Source organism: Protobothrops mucrosquamatus, unplaced genomic scaffold, assembly GCF_001527695.2.
Source record: "Protobothrops mucrosquamatus isolate PMUCROS unplaced genomic scaffold, P.Mucros_1.0 scaffold687, whole genome shotgun sequence".
NCBI classification, from domain to species: domain Eukaryota; kingdom Metazoa; phylum Chordata; class Lepidosauria; order Squamata; family Viperidae; genus Protobothrops; species Protobothrops mucrosquamatus.
Window position 1 is genome coordinate 262,354 of NW_015386973.1, and position 20,998 is coordinate 283,351.

Below are 20,998 nucleotides of genomic sequence, written 5' to 3' on the forward strand. Positions count from 1 at the left end.
AGATCTGGCAGAGACTGCAAGCTCTGTATGTCTGGAATGGGGAGCTTGAGAAACGGAGTGCTCCTTTCCGTGCAGTCACAAAGGGTGCTTCAAAATGCAGGGAATCCCTGTGTTTTGAATAGCCCCACCAGAGCACAAACACTCCACAATCAACAATGCCAAACCCTAACCCCCACCACACCCCAAGGCATCCACAATGCCAAATTCTAACCCCCACCCCAGGGCAACCACATTCCTTCACTAACCTCCTTTCCAGCTCCGTTCCGTGTACAGGGCAACAAAAGAAGTTTGTGGGACTAAAAAAAAAAAAGTTCAATCTGACCTTCCAACTTCTCGTGAAAAAAAAAAAAGATCTCGCAAAGTTGGAAGATCTGGTTGAACTTTTTTTTTTAACTGGTAGTCCCACAAGCTTCTTTTTTTGCCCTGAACACAGTTGCGGAGAATAGAACTGGAAAGGAGGTTAGTGAAGGGAGGGCTTTGGGGAAGCGAGGGGAAACGGAGAAGGGTCTGCTCTGGCCTCTGCTGCCTCACTCCGCCAGCATCAGGGCTCGGAGGCTTGTTTTCACCAGGAAAAAGCCATTTCCCAAGCCTCTTCCTGGCAAAAATGGAGCCAAAGTGTGCCTCGTTCTTACTGAGAGCAATCCTGCGAAAACAAAGATGACAAAAGATAGCACAGTTAGTTCTGAAAATGAAATCCTTAAAGTATGGAATTCTCTGCCAAATAATTTTAAGTCAGTGAAAGCACTTGGGATTGCTTTCCTTACTTTGTTTAGATCATCTTATGCTTCTGAGCAGCTGTTTTCAGCTTTGAATTATATCAAATCTAAGACCAGAAACAGACTAACAGATGACCTGAGTGCTGCATGTGTTGCTCTCAAACTTACAAAGTATGAGCCAAGGTTAGACAAATTATCAGCATGCATACAACAGCAAAAATCACATTAATTGTTCAAAAGCATGCCAAATGCAAACTTTTACCTTTCAATAAAAAGTTGTTTGTATCATTGAAAGCTTTGTTACTGTGTTTTTCTTTTAAGATGAAAGATGTTAATGTATGAGTTGTTTTTTCTAAACTAAAAGCTCAATATTCAGGTTAAATTGCTGTGTTGGCACTTTGCAATAAATAAATGGGTTTTGGGTTGCAGTTTGGGCACTTGGTCTCTAAAAGATTCGCCATCACTGGTATATACTAATAAGTTAACTAGTTATTAATATTCTACTGCAAGGAAGTTTATTGTACTTCTCTTAACTTCTTCACAGCCCTATAAAGTTAGCTAACTGCCATTCATCTTCACAGTTGAACAGTTTGGAAAATATTTTCCATATAAGCAGACTGTAAACTTTATCTTCCATCATCTTGGATAGGAATTTAGTATTCTACACCAAACCACACTCAAATAATGACTGGACTAGTACATGTTAAACTGCAATATACATTTAATTTGAGTTCATGAACTGGTATTGATTAGTATTATGTATGAGTTATGCCTTCAGTTCATTGTTAAAGCAAACCATGGGTTAGTATAATGTGTGAATTGAACCAATGATGTGTTTAAATTAAAACTCAGACATCTTGGGCTTGTCTCATAAAATTTGAATACATTATAGGTATGTGTTTTCAATTTATAGTCAATACTGTTATATAGTTAAATGAGAGAAACAGGAGAAATTGGAAGAATCTATATTCTGTTATATGCATTTCATATTTTTAAATGGGGTGACATATTTTTATAGTTTATTAATGCAAGTAACTTAATAGCAATAGTGAAAATATTATTTTTAAGAGATTGTTTTGAGTATAGACATGTGGTATTGGGAGCAAAGGAGGCATTCCGCAGTGCCCCAAAAATTGTTCTGCAGGCAGAGTAAAGATAAAAATAACACAGAGACACACACATACACATGCATAGTTATCTTACTGATGGTAGTGAGAGATGGAGGAGAATTTTAATAGTTTCAGCATGCATGCAAAATAGAAAAGGAAAACTATATCAACTTTGGTGAATTTTTAATTTGTTGTGGCGGACAAGAGCCAAGGAGGGGTTGAATATTGATTTTTTCTACCATATGTGGTTTATTGTATAGTAACCCTGTGTTGTTTTTGTGTTAATTCTATTTTATTACTTTAACCTCTGAATTTATGCTGCTTTGATTTAACCTGTAAATTTGTGATATAGAAGCTGATGTGACCTCTAAATAATAATATAATTACTAACTGTAATTATGTTGAAAAGGAAACTCAAAGCAAATTATTTTTAATTTGTATTGATAACATTTGGAATATATTTCTGTTACTCTTACTGTGTTTTTGAGGTGAAACTATAACATTATAATTACCTTTTTACAGATCTTTGGATATAACTAATCAAATGAAGCCACTTGAAGAATCAAAAGTTAGCAGTTCAGGCAATCAAGTAAGATGTATGTATGTATGTAACACAAGGTCGCAAATGTACATATTATTCCTTCTTCCTCCTGTTTTCCTCACAACAACCCTGTAATGTTGCTTGGGCTGAGAGTGAGTGATTGACACAGTGGCAACCAGCTGGTGCTGTGTTTATTAAATTAATATAATACTGGTTTCAAGTAACTGTTTTAAATATTTTTTATTTTGTTTTAATTCAAACAGGTGGACAAAATGTTAAGCAATCTAGGAACTAGTGGACCTGATTGTAAAGAGAATGGATTAATGACAAATCAAAGAAAGGTAAGTTTTAATAATGAGCAATGGTGTATGTGTGTATACATACATACATACATACATACATACATACATACATGTGTGTACACATACACACATGTATATATACACACATATACACACAAGCACGTATATGGAGTCTGCAATCCAGAGTAGATTTCAATATGATGCATGGGTGAGATAGAATTCTTCATTTTTGGTGTTGTCTTCATAGTTTTAATGCAAACTAATCAGATATAAGATATAATGAGATATGTTATATATATATTTAATGAGATATAAGATAAGGCCAGGAAGACCAAGCAGTTCAATGTTGTAAAGAATATGCATAGAAGAGATATATCTGGTGTTTAATCTTTTTTAATCTACTGAAAACAATTGCAATGAAACCTTCACTTAATGAACTTCCATTTAGATGATTTCAGATACAGCTGACAAAACTGGAGACTTCCCTAAAATTATAGACAAATCCATTGCATCTCAATCTGGACGAGGCAAATAAATTTATTCTAATATTTAAACTTAAGCTTAAATAGCTTAAACTTAAGTTTAAATTGTTACACAAATGACATAGATTGCTGCGAATAATATAATTTACAATTTAGCAGATATTTGGGAGCAATGGAACTTGCCTTAGCCCCACTCCCACCCCCCTTTTTAAACATGGTAACTAAGTGGCAGGCTTTTGATTTTAAAAGATCTATCATCAACCATGGAAGATCACTTGCTTTTCATAAGAGACATCAATTGTGGACCTACCTGAATTATAAAACTCTGGCAACAGAAACCAAAGCCTTTATTAATCTGCTGTTAGATTACTATAAAATGCCCTACATGTGTCCACCTTTGAAAACAACCTGGAACTGGTACAGGTTAAAAACTGCAACTATGCCAGCTAGGATATTAGCAAATGAGAATACTATTTTAATACACTAACAGTTCCCCCAATTATTGCACTTACCAGTAGGTTTTCAAATATGGTTCACCGTGCTGGTTTTTATCTATAAAGCAATAGCAATAACACTTGGACTTAAATAACATTCTGTAGTGCTTTATAGCACTCTCTGAGCGGTTTGCAATATCAGCATATTACCCCCAATCATTTGGATTCTCATTTTATCGACCTCAGAAGGATGGAAGGCTGAGTCAGCTTTGACTCATCAGGCTCGAATTCCAGATTGTGAGCAGGGTTAGCCTGCAATACTGCATTCCAACTACTGAGCCACCAGGGCTCTGTACTTGTCTTAGTCCAGGATACTTTAGGGAGGGCCAATCTGTGTGTGCAGTCAGGGAGAGAAAACTTAGGGGTTGATATATGAGGGAATTCAAGGGGCTATGGTCCAGTACATACTCCTTTCCTGTGGTGGCTCCCATTTTTTGGAATACCTTGTCTTGTGAGGTGTGAGGTGAATGTTGTTGTGTGGCCTGTGTCAACCATCAACAAAAGAATACAATACAATACTTGGCCAAGTGTGATTAGACACACAAGGAATTTGTCTCTGGTGCAGAAGCTCTAAGTGTAGATTCAAAGCAAGAGAGTATACTAATCATCATCATCATAATACCAATAAGGGGGTAGTAAAGAAGATAAGAAAGATAATAGTAATATTACAGCCGTACAACATGGGTAAATATACTTAGACATAAGACAGCATTGTGAAAATTAAGTGTTCAACAGAGTAATGGCAAGAGGGCAAAAACTATCCCTGTGACTAGTTTTTTTGACATGCAGCGGCCTATAAGAGTGTCCTGAGGGGAGGAATTGAAACAGTTTATGTCCAAGATGTGAGGAATCTAGATATTTTCTCAGCTCTTCTTCTGACCCGTGCAATATACACATCTTCTATGGAAGGCAGGCTGGTTGCCGTTGTTCTTTCTGCAATCTTAACTATCCCAAACTAGACAGTTAGAGAAGTACAAATGACAGGCTCAATAATTCCTCAGTAAAACTGTATCAACAGCTCTTGGGACAGTCTGAAATTCCTGAGTTGATGCAGGAAGAACATTCTTTGTTGTCCCTTTTTAATGATGGTTGCGTGTCCATTTCAGATCCTAGGAGATTATAGAGCCCCAAAACTTGAAGGATTCTGCTTCTGATACTGTGCTATCAAAATATAGTAAGAGTTAGTAAAATAGAAGGGCTCCTCCTAAAATCTACTCTCATCTCTACAGTTTTAAGCATGTTCAGCTTCAGGTTGTTCTACCTGCACCACAGGACCAGTTATTCAACCTCCCGTCTATATACAGGCTCATCACCATCTCAAATGAGACCATGACTTTTTTATCTTGTTATAATTCTTCTACTTCTCTTATGCCTACTAAACAGCAAGACACAACACCAATATCCCAAATTTTTAAAAATCAAGCAAATAATGTCCATTTCTAGTAGAGGGCAACCCTTTTTCTGTTTTAATGTCCTTGGCTATCAGCTGACTTGATAATAGATTGGGCAAAGGGATAGACAGCATCCTTTGTCAATGAAATCCCTGGCTCTTTTAATCTTAAACAAGAATGGAAAAGCTCACATTTCAGCTACCATGTGGAAGTTAGATAGAAAACTTTTTGTAGCTGGTATCCTAGTGCAACTGAACTTTCAAAACTTGAAAACAGTGCTTTTTATATTACAGGGAATTGTTCACAATTCTAATAAATTACAATAATATCTGTTAGGCAATAAAAGTAAACTTTGCTATTTTATTTTTAAAAAGACAGATGAGGAAAAAAGGCTGAGTGTGTTTTCTATATATAGAAAAAATGAGATTTGGCTGAGATGCAAACATCAGGTAGATCAGATGGGTGTCTGAAAAATGAGCAGGTATTTGCATTTGAACAAATGTTTCTAACTCTTTTGTTAGTCTTGCTGATTTTGTAAAACTAGTTAGCCGCAGCTAGTTCAGGCTATCCATTAACAAATGTGTTCTTTTGAAGGGGTCACTTACACTTGAAGAAAAGCAGAAGTTAGCAAAGGAACAAGAGCAAGCACAAAAACTGAAAAACCAACAGCCGCTTAAACCCCAGTCTCATGCAATTATTGCACCAGTGAAACAGGTACAGGTGCATTTTCATAAATATATTGGACTGCAAATAAGTGAAAATGGGAAAGTGGTAAAATCTTAGCAGCAATTAAAGAAAGCCAATTCAGCAGCTATGTTTAAACATCTCAGAAAGTGATTTTACCTGATACTGAGATACCGGCAAACACCCCTAAAAGTAGAGATAGATCGTTAAGTATTTCTTTGTTGTCCACCTATTCTTAATGTAAACATTTGGTAAACTGATATTTTCTTAACAAAAGTTCTGAATACTAGCCTTCTTTACAGACAGCATTTACATTCATTTGCAGCTTCCAACAATTATTTGACTGCAATTTATGATGTTTTTGCCAGAAACCAGTCTTTACTTCTTGGTTTTGGCACAAAATGTGCTTGTTTTATGACCCCCATATTCTCCTAAAGACCACTGCAATTGTAAAATTGGGTGAAGACATGTGGTGACTTGCTTTATGACCATCACAACTTACCATTGAAATTGCAGGTTCAATTATAGCCATATGTTAAGAACTATGTCTGGTTTTAAAATAAAATTATTTCATTGGTGTTTATTATTTAACTTGATAATTGATGCTGCTATAAAATGATTTTAATTGTCTTGTATTTTTAGACAAAGGACTTGACTGATACTCTGAGAGATAACATAGCTTCATTGACCACTCAACCCATCAGCAAACCTAAAGTTCCTTCTTCAAGTAGCTTTTCTTCAGTGGGTATTGGAATGGGATTTTCATCATCTGTTGAAAACACTAAGAGAAATGGACTAAATGCTAATATGGGGTTTCAGCCTTCTGGATTTGGCATGGGGATTGGTACCACAAGCCAGAATTTCTTTGGTAATACTGGTGTCACTGGAATGGCTAACATGAATATGTTGCCAACAGCAAACATGCCATCTTATAGCCCTTTGAACACTACATCGCCAGTTGTGCAGCAAAACAGGCCATCTGATATGTCTGCTTTAGATAGCCTATTTGGGACTCAAAAACCCAAAGTTAGTATGAATCAGTTGTCACAACAGAAAACAAACCAATGGCTTAATCAATTTGCACCTCCTCAGGGTACTGCCAATAGTTGTCCTTTGGGAACACAGATGAATGTAATGGGACAAACTGGCTTTGGCTTACAGGGAAATCCTTTCTTTAATCCTCAGAACTTTACACAACCAACAAACAGCGTGATAAACAGCAGCTCAGCTAGCAAGGACTTAAATGACCTCTTTGGATAATAGTTATAATTGTGAGCAAGATGATTAACATTGTTTTATGCCTGTTAAAAAGCTGATTTGGATAAATTTGATATAATGAAATGAACATGAGAAAGAAATATTTCCACAGTGACTAATATATTTCATTTGTCTATCTGTTTACTTTTCTTAAGTAATTACAAGCCTCTGCCCTAAATTTCATTGTTTTTAAATCAGGTTGTATCAATCTGAGCACCCAGAGTAATGATTAATAAATAAAGACTGCATATCTACCAATTTTAGGCATTTACGTGCTGATTGGTCTTGCTAACTTCTACTGATAAACATGGTCAGATAATTTACTACCAGTTGCAAACTGGGTTGTTCCAAGTGCACAAGACCTGAAAATGTGTGCATTAAGTGACTAGGTGGTAATGTGGGATTTCCGCCTTCTGGAGTTGGCATGGAAATTGTTACATAAGCCAGAATTTCTTTAGTACTGCTAGTTTCACTGGAATTACCAACAAATATATCATCCAATAATCCTATAAATACTACATCACCTGTTGTATAGCAGAGGCCAATTGTTATGTTTCCTTTAGATATCCTAATTATTGTATATTTCTACATACAATAAATGATTTATCAGCAATCCAGGGTCCAGCATATGCATCTAAAGTATGTGCTAAACCTTGGCTTTTGAATATTCCTCTGTCTGAATTTGATATATCTAGTTAGAAATAAAGATGACTTGTGGTTGAATGTATTAATGTGGCATTTTCTGGGGAAATATGAGAGCTAAAATTGGTGGACAAAACCACAATTATTTACCCTAAAACATTCTTCCCCAACAGAGAGTGTTTTGAAAATATTTGTAGAATAGAAGTTTTTTACATTGAAAAATACTGCAAACTGAATGCTCTGATTTACCTCTTAATATCTAAATGTCTGCCCAACCAGAGCACTTACATTTTTGGCATAAACTTTAAAAATGTTATCTAAAAGGCTTAGTTAATTTTATCATGCTTATTATATTTGATATCCAACCATTAAAATAGTACAGTTGCATATTAAATGGAACAGATGTCAGTTGAGCAGCAAAGCTGGTAACTTTTCTGGATACTTAAAGTACAAGCAGTACATCTTCATATAAATATTTGTTAGGGAATCAGATTTGATTGCCATTGGCAGAAGCCTTTTTGTTTCTTCAGATTTAAGTAGATGAGCTTTAAATAAGACAATGTTATTTACTGAAATGTGTTTTTTTCTCATTGAGACCCTGTCGGAATATATAGAAGAATAAACTTTTTATATCAATTTGGAGAAAACAATCAACTTGCATCTGAATATAGTTTTTAGTGTAAAAGCTTTCTTTAAGTAAAAGCCAATAGTAAATACTGCTTTATAGAGAAGGGAAGTTTTTCCCCTTTATTTCTTTCCCAGAACATTGGTGATCTATCATACACAATTTTTGGGAATGTAGCAAATTATATTGAGAAGATGTGTAACCTTTTTGTTGGAAAGAAAGCTAACACTTTATTTTCAGTATCTTTCATTGTTTAAACTGTTTCCATTTGCTGCTTAAGAAACCAAAGGTGCTTATGCTGTGAATGTGAATTGTATTTTCTTAAATTATATCTCAATTATAAACAGTAATGGTGTTAAATATATCTTAAGGATTTACTTTATTTTTCTGCCTTAGTACTTTTATTTTATATCTTTGGACCAGTGATAATATTATTTATCATAAAAAATCACTTGTGCAATTTATGTACTGTCAATATTTTGTTGAAGTATGTTTAATTAGCCACATGTGTAAAAATTATGAATGCTAAATATGCTGTATATGCAGTTCTTTGTATAGTTCAAGGTTTCTTTAAATTTCTTATTTATGGTCTAGAAGGATTTCCCAAATATTAAACATTTTTTTAAAAAGAAAAATAAATATATTGAAGATACAAGTTTGCTATAATATATGAAAAATGTTTACAAAAATGTAAAATACTAGTATATCTTTACAATGCTGTTTGTTAAAAATTCAGCTTTTATAATGTATTTGAATTTCTTAAGATAGCTATAGAAAATGTTTCCTTTAGCTCCACCTCACTAATAAAAACTTGCATTCCAATATAATATCACTGGAAGTAGCAGAGCTTTGATAGTAACTAATGATATGAGTGTTTTACTGTTCTTTCATACAGTGGAAATTTCATTTGATGTAAGGCTATACATGGAAGTTAACCTATAATGGGGAGGGATCCTTCATGCCTCAGTGGTGTAAAAGTTCTTGAAGCATTTTTATACATGGCCAATATCATAATTGTATAACCAAATATTTTACCTAACTTTCATAAGACACAAAAAAGAAATAAGGCATATGAACAGTTCACTAACAGTATACTATAACTCTTTAATAAAGATTACTTGTTTCCAAAATAGTAAACAACCTGAATTTCAAAGAAAACAGTTCACTGATTTGCTGGAAAAAAAAAATTGTTCAGTCTCTTCTATGAGGTGTACATTTAAAACTAATTTAGATACAGTGAGCCTGGATATATTATGGGGCTTATTTAAAGATATTTTGGCCTGTGAATAGATGCAGCTGCCTTTATAGCAGATTACTTTTTTCTTTTACAGTGAGCCAAGCAAATGAACTACCATCTTAAGAGGATGCTTGGATTATATCTGTGATATTATGTTGTCAACCTTTAATATTAACACAAGCATGGAATTTAAAAAGATATTTAAAGTCGAGAAGCATTTTTCTTCAGGATATATTTCATGATTTCTCCTTTTTAAAAAATGATTTCATTAATCACAATAAAAAAAATTTATTTCACCTCAATTTTTTTAGAATACCAAAAACATGCTTTTAAAAATGTATTCAGAAGTTTGGATGGTTAAGAAAAATATTTTTAGATAACACCAACTTTAACTCTGATCTCATTAAGAAGAATAAAGTTCTATCTACTGACATGAGCTAAAATTTATGAATAAAATAGGCCACTGAGCCACATCCATAAGAAAGAGCTTGGGGACAAAGGTCTGCCTAGTTACAGTGCAGGTGAAATGTGTATGAAAGGAAAGAAATTGTCTTTTCTCTACCAAATAAGAGGACCAGTTTTCATGGATGCTGACCTCACTCAGAAAAGTTAGAGTAGCAAAATTTAAGAAATATTAGATAAATATTTAAGTAGATGTTTCCATTCTCATGTTTTTCTGAATTTAAAATTATAAAATGCTAATTTTTCTTCCTTCTGCAGCAATTCTTCATTTTATGTTTTAAACAGAAGGTGTAACTATGGTTTTGTTGAGTTGGATAAACAAACTTCTTTTAAAGTACATCCAATATTTTGGTCTTACTATAGTGAAATAAATCTGGCAAATAACATATATACTTTAATAAAGGCTTCTGATATTTGATTTGTGTACAGTGATGTGTGACAACAGGCTTATAGTTGTCCATAGGTATGATCCATATAACAAATTATTGATTATACCTGTTCATGTCATGGCTATATCGGTTTAGGCAAAAGGCAAATACATTATTTTAAATAAAATAATACTCTAATGGCATATCTCCAATCTGACCTCGTGAATATTTTCTAAATATTGATGAGCTTGTGCAGCACATGATTTTAAAAAATAATTTTTAAAACACATAGCAATCCTACAAAAATTAAGCTTTTGTTTATGAACTCAGGCCTGATTATTTGATTGTTAATTGTTCAGTCTTTAAGCATTAATTTCTATGTTTAAAATTATACAGCACTCAAATTCTTATGTGTAAAGTGATATTCTAGTGTTGTGGTTTGTATAGGATAAATATTTGGAACATGAAATTCTATTTTGATTTATTGGACTTTTGCTGTTTTTTGAAACAAATACATTGATATCAATTTTTAAAATTGTTAACGCTTAAAATATGTAAAATGTACAGTCATGGTTATAAGAAATTCCTACTATTTTGTACTGTGAATGAATAATTGTAGTTTTCAAATAGTCAATGATACTGTTACTGGAATAAAGGTTTTGTGTTTTTTCATATATTCGGTTTTTCAAATGAGAATGGATCATATTTAGATGGAAAATAAAGGTTTTTCTCAATTAGCTATGAATAAGTTCTAATTGAAAAGAACATTTAAACTTTACTAGTAAATTAAATTAGTAAGTAGAAAAATCTTATTTAGTAGCCGGCTGTTTGTGATGCCAACTAATTTTAAAATTATGCCTCCATAAAGTAAAGAAAATAAAATTATATTATGAGAATGAGTACCTTGCAATGTTTCTCAATCTTAGCAACTTTAAGATGTTCAACTCCATACATCTTCAAGCTGCCAAGTTTGAGAAACACTGACCTAGATAAATATCATTTTAAAAAATATGAACATATTGGTAGAAAATGAACTTTTGCCCAACTCTATTTACAGGGATGTTGAGGAAAAACAGGAGGAGGAAGCATTATGTGTACCACCTTGAGTCATGCAAAATAAGGGCAGGATATAAATCAAATAATTAATTCCTAAGAATTTTGTTGTATCAGGCCAGCGATTCTTTCATAATTTCTACAGTTTAACTGTTATGGAAAAAATTGGAGGAGGAAGGGGTATTGTATATGTTTGCTGCATTGGGTTACTTATAAAGTAATAAAGTTGGAATAAAATGTAATTATGACAACTTGACTAAATGTATTGGTATTCCTCTTTCCCCCACGGAATCCCAATTTGCCAAGAAAAAAAAATCTGACATATTCTATATTCCATACAGCAAATACTTACCATTTTCATTTCATTGGTGTATGACTCCATTCAAGTCATACATCAAAAGCAAAGTGCCTGCTCTGTGATCTATGGATCAAAGAATGGTGGATACCATTTACTTGTGTTAGTTTCAACTTATTTAAAGGCAAATTGAAATTCTTTGGGGGGGGGAATGGAGAGGTACCAATACAGGTAGTTCTTGACCCATGACCACAATTGAGCCCAAAATTTCTGTTGCTAAGCAAGACAGCTGCTAAGTGAATTTTATTCCACTTTATGACTTTTCTTGCCATAGTTGTTAAGTGAATCACTGTAGTTGTTAAGTTAGTAACACGATTGTTAAATGACTCTGGCTTCCCCATTGAGTTTGCTTGTCAGAAGTGTCAAAAGGTGATCACATGATCCTGGGACACTGCAATCAAGTCACTTTTTTCAGTGCCATTGTAATTTTAAGCAGTCACTAAACGAACTGTTATAAGTTGAGGACTATCTGTACTTTGGTTGCATCTGTATATAATAAGAGTCACTGATCTTCGCTGTATATAACTAATGAGATTCACTGTACTTCTTTCAGGATCAGCCAAGATTCATTCTTCAATGATTTCATGCATAGAGTTTTGTGGTTGTTACCCTGCTTAAAATAATCTGGCAGAAAATAAATTCTATTATGTTGTCAATGTCAGTTTTTAGAAAAACTGATTTCAATGTTCTAAATTTAGAATAAGTGTTTGTTTTAAATTAAAACTTTCAAACATTACCTAAATATATGCTTAATCAAGTTATTTAAACATTATAAAAAGATGATGCATATTTAAAGCGGATGTGAACAATATCAGCTCAACCAGTTAGATTTATCAGGGTGACACTGCTGAAAATCCTGCCCTTGGGTGGGTTGAAGGTCTGAGGCAAGATGTAATACTACTACTACATATATGCAACATAATAAAGTAATGTATTCTTATACAGGCACAGAATCAGTGGTGCAGTTAAATTAATGGACTAGGAATAGGAGATTCAGATTCTACTTCACCCTCTGCCATAGAAGCTTACTACATGATTTTGAGATAGAGATACTGATAGATCAGAGAGCAAGCAAGAGGGAAAGAGGGAGAAGGAGAAAGAGATGGTAGACAGATAGATGGATGGATTCCTTTAAGCTTCTGTACATAAAAGGTGGCTATAAATTGAATAAACACATGCTGTATATATTCCATATATTGTATTACAGATCTACATTTATTAAATATATACCACAGCCCATCTCACTGCTTCAACTTTAGGTGATTTACAAAATTAAAAACCAAGAAGCAATACAAAGACAACCACATACAGAGAAACGAACATACAAAAAGCCTTACCCAATCCCCCCTTTCAAACAGAAAAGAAAAAACTAATAAACCCTTAAAATTATCATCTACAGTATATATTTTTCTTGACAGATGCAATAAAATAATGTTTATTACGGAACAATAATTGTTTGTGCAAGACGAACAAATATCAGAATATACCTCGCATTTGGGTAGCCTTAGTGTAGCAGTCTCTAGAGGCTGCAAATTAAAAAAAATCCAGAAGGTGGTATTATTGATCCAAGGGCTGAGTGACACTAATGCAAAACGATGCAAGTTTTAGAGACTATTGGAATAATTGTCTAGGACACCACTGATGCTGCATAAGTTGTCTCTGATATCAGCAGTGTCAAAGAAAGTAAATTTAGCAGCATCATTTATATTGAGGACAACGGTTGAAATCTGAAATTGTTTTTGTTGTCATGTGATGTGTTAAAGTGAAAGCATTTGTACCACAAGAAAGCAGACATTACTAGGTTAATACTGTTTTTTCCAAAATATAAAATAACATTAGTTGAGCTTTGGCTTTTTAAAAATTCTAAGTTCATTTAAAAATATATTGGTGGTTTCAGAAATAGCTTTTGCTTAAAGTAAAATAAGGAATGTAACAGAATCCACAGAAACCCTGGTTTGTATAGAGAGTATGAATTTGTGTTGAAGAACTAAAATAAGAGCTATCTATATGTTATATAGAAACAAATAACAAACCAGCTTTCCTCAAGACAAAATTTTTCATTATTTTTTATTATGGTTGATCGCACACTCAGATGTTTAGACTGGATTTGGCATTTTTATCCACTTATCAAGTCCTTCCCATGGACCTATGATAGGCAGAAATTGTTTAATGATATTAAAGGTATTGCTGCATATATAAGCTATTCCAAGTAAAGCTAGCTTTGTGATAGACCGATGGTGATTTTCTCAATGCCAATGGTGTTCAAGTGGTACTCCAGATGTTTTGGACTGGCACCCACGACAACTATTAGCATTGGTACTATATTTACTTTTTATTGCCATAGTCGTTCTACTTCTCTTTGCAGGTCTTTGTATTTTGTGATTTTCTCCAGTTCTTTCTCTTCTATTTTTCTATCACCAGGTACTGCAATGCCCACTATCCACAATTTTTGTCTTTCTTATTGACAATTGTTAAGTCTGGGGTGTTATCTCACAGGTACTTGTTTGTTTGAATAATATTCTTATTCTCATAGTTTTACCCAGATAGAGGGGGAATGATATATTGGTCAACTCAAGGCAACAAATATACCTAATGTTCCTGCCTCCTATTTTCCCCATAGCAACAACTCTATAACACCCATAGAATAGTCCAGACTGGGAAAAGATAATCCTCATTTAGCAATCTCAATTGGGACAGGCAACTAGGTCATTAAGCGAGCAGGCTGCAACTATGCTTACAATTTTATACAGGACAATGCATATTGTAATGACAAACATGTAACTGAGAGAGAGAGAGATGTTGCTGAAGTTGTAAATGTGGGCATTGTTCACAAACTTACTTTTTCATCATTGTCGTAACTGTAAACAGTCGCTGTCCAAGGAAATAGCTAAGTGAGGACTACCTCTATAGTACTGAATATTCCTTTTTCAGACGGTAGATTAACTGTAATTTTTCCCCCTCTGCATACATTTTGGGAGAAGGTTTTACTGTGCATTTTAGTAATATTCTGATCTAGTACATGCACCATTTTTAATATAAGGATAAAGGAAATCACTCAGACCATGGTTTTTCACACAGGTTTGGGAATCTCAGGAAAATAGGGAAGCCTATGAGATGGTTACACTGTATGTAAGATACTGATCCATTCTCCACTCTCTAGTTTTGTTGATATATATGTTTAACTGTTGTTTTAATTGTTTTAATTGATTATTTTATTGAATGCTATCCAGAGTCACATTTGTGAGATGGGCAGCTATATAAATCTGATATACATACATACATACATACATACATACATACATACATACATACATATCAACTATGTTTTGAAGTTCTAAATCACCTATGCTTTGAAGTTCAATAAACTGAAGTTCAATTCATAGAAGAGGATGATTACTACAGGTAGATGTTTTTTTCTGCTATTTCCTCCTATCTTGGATGCTCCTTTTGTCAGGAATATGTTTGCTTTTTTTACAAAATTGAGTAAACTATTAACAAATACATTAGAATTTTAGTACAGCCAGAAAATTCTTTTCATATCCTAATAAATTTATTTAGTCTGTAGAGCTGAAATTTTTAAATCGTCACATAGTTACAATTTTAATTAATTTTTTATATACTGCATTTAATAAAACATATTTTAATGCCTATGCATCAGTGTATTTTATTTTATATTTTATTTTATTTGAAAATAAAAAAGTAATTTAATCACTCACCAAAGCATATATTTTATATATTAAACAAGCACTAATTGAACATGTATATTAATGATATCAATGTTAACATTTATATAACTGCAGAACAATAGGAAAAAAGGCAACTAATTATATAAATTACTACCATCTATACCAGACATATCAAACTCGCGACGTCACATGACGTTGCACAACGTATCAGAACTTTTTTCTCATTGCCGGCAATGGGGTGGGCACGGTTTCGTTGTGATGTGTCTGGCCTGTGGGCTGGCAGTTTGATCTATACTATCCAAATATTTACGTAATTCACCAAATAGTTTGCCCTTAATATTTAGATATTGGATATTTCAATGCCTTATTCCATACTTCTTGTACTCTTGAGTATCTAATTTAATATATTCCAGCAATAGTGTTATAATTGGCACTTATAAATTTTTATAAGGAACATGTTAAATCTTTCAGTATGGAATAAGAAACCATGTGCCATGATGTCACAATATAAAAACTGCTTATTAATTGCATCAGATATCAGGACAACACTATATAATGGTGGATAAAATCATTGTTTACTGCATTTGTGTTGTTTTGATGTAATATTATCTTGACTAGGATGGATGGATGGATGGATGGATGGATTTGTGTGAGGGCTTCTTCTTTGCTTAGACTTGCAGCCTGGGCTTCTATGGTGATCTCCCATCCAAATATTAACCAGGTCCACTATAGGGGTTACCTAAATGTTGAGAAGATTCTAATATAGTTTGAGAGAGGAAAACAAGAGATTGCAATGGTATTACTGGATCATACTCTTCCTTTAAAGTTTCTAATTATCTATTAAATGGAGTCCTAAGTTTTAGTTTATTAACTATGTCAGTGCTTATCCTGACATATCTTCATTTTCTGCTTTCATTTCTCCAAGTATAATACATTTCAAATTGTCACATTCACAACAATAATAAATATAAATTATAACTATAGGCTATAATTACTTCTACAGAGAAAACACCTGGCCTCTGGTACAATATTAGTGTAATATCTGAATCGTATTTTCTACATATCTACAAAAGTCACATTTCATTGAGATTACGTTAATTGGTATAATTAGATCCTTATTTAAACAAAATGAGAAGGTCTGGCATCTGTGTGTGTGTGTTTGTGTGTATATTGTTTTATAAAGAAGAGAGAATTGAGCAGTTTATTTATGCCAACTCAGTTGGAAGCATTTAAATCTCAATGTAACTCAATATCAATTTCTTCCTTTCCCCCCCACTAATTTTCAGTGTGACCTAATTTGTATCCAATACCATTTGTACAGTATATAGTGATTCTGTATTAGGGAGATATTAATGAGATCAGTCACAAGTGGAATATTAGGGGGTGTGTGTGTGTGTCCATCTGTCTATCTGTCTGTTTGTCTCTCTTTATGTCAGGCAATATCGTTATTTGGGATTCTGCAGGAAAACAAAAGCAAAATAGGAGCAAAAGGCATGGTTTGAAATTGGGAGGGAGAATGCATAAATGTTTAATAAAGTTTGCTAGGGAGAAGCTCAAATGGCCAGAGAGACAGTATTGTGTTCGTTACTATAGCATCACTGAGCACATGTGTGAAGAAAGCCTAGAAAGAGGATGAGCAGCATGTTATAATGTGCTTTAGTCAGATGCATAAGCTTAACATCAGGTCCAGTATTACTCACTTTCAGGTCTATTCCTTTGAAGACTGCAGAATAACAAGAAATGCAAAACAGACCTCCTGCAATTTGCACTGAATTATTGACAATCTTTGGGAGAATCTACTGATAATTTCGGTGTGGTTATTTTGTTTGGAAGATTAACGTATCTGCCAGATCATTCTCCCAAGGAAGAAAAGAAAAAAAAGAACAGAACAGGAAAAAAAGACTATTAGAATTGAAAAACAATTGATGATGATCAGTCTATTTTACATAAAAGGATTTATCTAAGAAAAAACAGAAGATGCCTTTTGAAGTGTTAAATTCGTTAAAAGAGAGACTTTTAAAGCCTGGGAAGGAAGAGGTGAAGAATACTGTAAGTGACTCTCTAGGACACTTGCAAAGGTAACAGTTTCATGTACTGTTAACTTCTACAAAGATTATGGTAAAATTAGAAAGTGAAATATGTATGTGAAATATGTAGGAACAAATTAATAAAACAGGATATACAAGGATATACCTTAGCTAGGTGTGTCCTCAAAACCAGGCAACCCTCCCCCAAAATTTAGATGGTCAACATTTTAGGCAAGCTTAATGTTATTGATAAATCAATTGTTTTGTAGTTTTAAATTAGTACAGCTAAAAATCATGAAGTATTTTAGCTACACTGCTGTGAGTGTGAACAGCAATTGTGTTTTATCTTCAGTCTGTTTAAATACTCTTAAATCCACAAATATGTGCTTGTCTTTGTACTCTTTACCTGAATTTAATATGTGCTTTTTTTACTTAATCATTCTAATATATTTGAAAGTATATTTCACATTCATGAGAGTTATCTGTGAATGAATTTTATATACCATAAATTTCATAATATATTTTAGGGAAAAAACTGTGTTAAATTGTCATAGCAAAAATTAGAAGTCTTGTATGTTAAAAAAGAATCTTTTATTAAGTTCTTATGGAAACTAGTTTTTTATGCAAACAGTAAACTTTTTACAAGGAAAAAATAATGCCTACAATGTCTAATTGGCATGTTTTTGTGTTATTTATTTTCTGAAAACAGCACAGTTGTGTTATCGATGTGCTGTCCTATAACAAGACATTTTCTGGTCATTTTTCAAAATTTTATAAAAGCGTGAACAGGAGTAACATATTATTGTTACAATGTAAAATAATATTATATATAATTTCCTTACAATCTAAACTGCCATCATATGTGCTTAACCACAATTAAATATCTCTCAAGGTAAGTGGGCATTTCTCTATATATACACAGAATTATGTTACAGTATTAATTGCTTATACTAACTGCAGAAAAACAACATGTTTATGTTTTTTGTATTGTCCTGAATAACTGTTTCGATCCATGCTGTCTTTATTTATCAGGACCGACTAGCTCATCTCCTTATTTTGTCTATAATATATAGACATTCATGCATTCATTTGACTTGGTTATTTTCAAAAAGCTAAAAAGTTTATGTGAGACATCACCCAAAAAAAAAAGCAGAATGAGAATTTATATTGTGAAGTCATAACAAAAGCAATAATCTCTTCTCCCAGAGGAAAGCAATGGCAAACCATTTCTACAATGTGGTCAAAAAAACTACATAGATGTATTGTGCAGTCACCAAGAGGCAAGCCAGACTTAATGAGGGAGACATTTTAAATTTTAAATTTGAGCACTAAGCATAAGTGTTTTCCTAGCTTTCCTGGGCAAATTATTTTTAATTTGTAAAAATTTAAAAGCCACCTTCATATTAGCCCAAAGCTGATATTTCTTCATATTTTTCCAAAGTTTTAGGTTGCTGCTATTGTTAATATTAACCGTCTCTGAGTGTGATATTTATTGTCTCATTTAAATGAAGATATATCTATAAATATTAACAAATAATTTAAGTTGTGCATAGATTAGACCCAAGCCTTTTGGCATTCTTTCAAATATATATATATATATTTAATCACTGAGTTATTTTCTAAATTCTATTTCAATTCCATTCAGATAGGAAACTTATATGATTTATTTTCCATATCCATTTTGCAATTTATATTGAATCCTGGTGGATTGTTACATTGTTGATACTGTATCTTCATCTTGTTTATTTTTCTTTTAACTCTTTTGCTCACGGACATAAAAATACAAATATAAGATAAATAAGATAGATTCTCCATCTTGCTGTCCCACCCAAAAAAACCTGCATATGAAGCATTGCTCTATGTGACCACCTAGAATAATTTAACACTAAGACTACCTTTGCATAAAATATTTAGTAAATTCTGTAATGAGTGAGGAACCATCAGACATGCAATATTTTAAAACCATGCATCTAATATTTATTTAATATTATCTACAAAATATCAGTATTATATTTGTTGGTGTACTATATTGCAGGAATGGATTATAATTATAATTAAATGAAATAAATGATACTGCCCAGTATTGATGAGAAACTAATCAAGCTGCAGCTGTCTTTTTAAATTAAAACTACTTAAAATTTTTAGAACTGGGGGAGTTTTATAAATTAAAATGTCCTTTTGAGTCTCCATCTAATAACTTGACTTCAAGTCCATGTATGAAAACCTAAACTACTAAAATTACCTTTGGGATTATATTTAAACAGGTTAGTTTTACAGTTAGAATTAAATCTGTTGATCCGTCTGATAATTTCAAATAGTAAACAATATCTTGAACTGAGATTCTTCCATGAATGTGGCATAGAACAACTGCCATCCCCACAAGAAAGGTTCTGAAGTTATTGTTAGTTGGTTTAGACATATGTAACATCTCTTTTTTTGAACATGGATTAGATTGCAAGCTGCTTAAGTTAGAGATCTGACTTCTATGCTTCTGTTAAATAATGTGACAGGTATGTTGAGAAGAAATATCTATATCATAGTAGGAAACAGCCAACAGAAATTGTCAGAGTAATAATACTATAAGTCACCCCAGCCAGGTACTGAGAGTCCTTCTCAATCCCTGGAAACTTAATTTTATCTCATAAATCTAATTTTTTAAAAAAGAAGAAAGGCGTTTCTTTAAAAAAGGAAAACAATTGATTTCAAAATATTCACTAGCAGGTAACATTTTCTAGTGAATCATTTGACAGCAAGAATTGCTAAAAAAAAGACTCGTCTATGGAGATTCTCAGTCATCCAGGTCATAGTTATCCCAAAGGTGCTGTTTCACAAGGCAACTGGACTTTCTTGATTTTCTTTGAAGATGTTTCACTTCTCATCCAAGAAGCTTCTTCAGCCCTTGTTTCAGCTCAGAGCTGAAGAAGCTTCTTGGATGAGAAGCAAAACGTCTTCAAAGAAAAACAAGGAAGTCCAGTTGCCTCGTGAAAAAGCACCTTTGGGATAAAAGAAGACTCCTTTCACATTTCAAACTGAATGAGACAAGTAGAGTTTTAAATTAAGCAAAATTCAGTTTTGCAGCCTTTCTGCGGCTTCCCGTTTTGCACTATTTCTCTGTGTTTTACAGGATGCTATATAAATTAGGAAACAGTAGCAATGTCCTTTCTCGTTTTGGTTTTTTTTTTTTAGAATTATTCTGTTTGTCTGAAGTATATACTATAGTTGGAGCTTTTCAACATTCTCTTGTATTGTTCTTATCAGTCTATCCTTTTACCTTATCCACATCACCCTTTTTCAGATGGATTAGGAATTAAGCCTTTGAAGCCAGCTCTGCTTCCCATCCACAGTTTCTCCTAAACATTTTGGATTAATATGGATAGTAAAAACAAGATGTTCTTTACTGAACTTTTAAAATATTGAGTGCAAGAGCAATATTATATAAGAATTATATATATATATATATATATATATATATATATATATATATATATATATATATATATATATATATATATATATATATATATATATATATATATATATATATATATATATATATATATATATATA

The 20,998-nt window shown here is 32.9% G+C and overlaps 2 protein-coding genes across 2 annotated transcripts in view; both read left to right on the forward strand.

Annotated features, from left to right (window-relative positions):
* Positions 1 to 10,981, forward strand: part of SCYL2 (SCY1 like pseudokinase 2) — a 38,528-nt gene extending 27,547 nt beyond the window's left edge. Inside the window, exons 15-18 of the mRNA XM_015818155.1 lie at positions 2,348 to 2,414; positions 2,630 to 2,707; positions 5,630 to 5,749; positions 6,362 to 10,981. Of these exons, the coding sequence (XP_015673641.1) occupies positions 2,348 to 2,414; positions 2,630 to 2,707; positions 5,630 to 5,749; positions 6,362 to 6,979 (883 nt within the window). The 3' untranslated portion in view covers positions 6,980 to 10,981. The remainder of the gene's footprint in view (positions 1 to 2,347; positions 2,415 to 2,629; positions 2,708 to 5,629; positions 5,750 to 6,361) is intronic.
* Positions 10,982 to 17,381: 6,400 nt separating this feature from the next.
* SLC17A8 (solute carrier family 17 member 8) overlaps positions 17,382 to 20,998 on the forward strand; it is a 25,647-nt gene continuing 22,030 nt past the window's right edge. The window contains exon 1 of the mRNA XM_015818159.1: positions 17,382 to 17,482. Coding sequence (XP_015673645.1) covers positions 17,382 to 17,482 — 101 coding nt within the window. The remainder of the gene's footprint in view (positions 17,483 to 20,998) is intronic.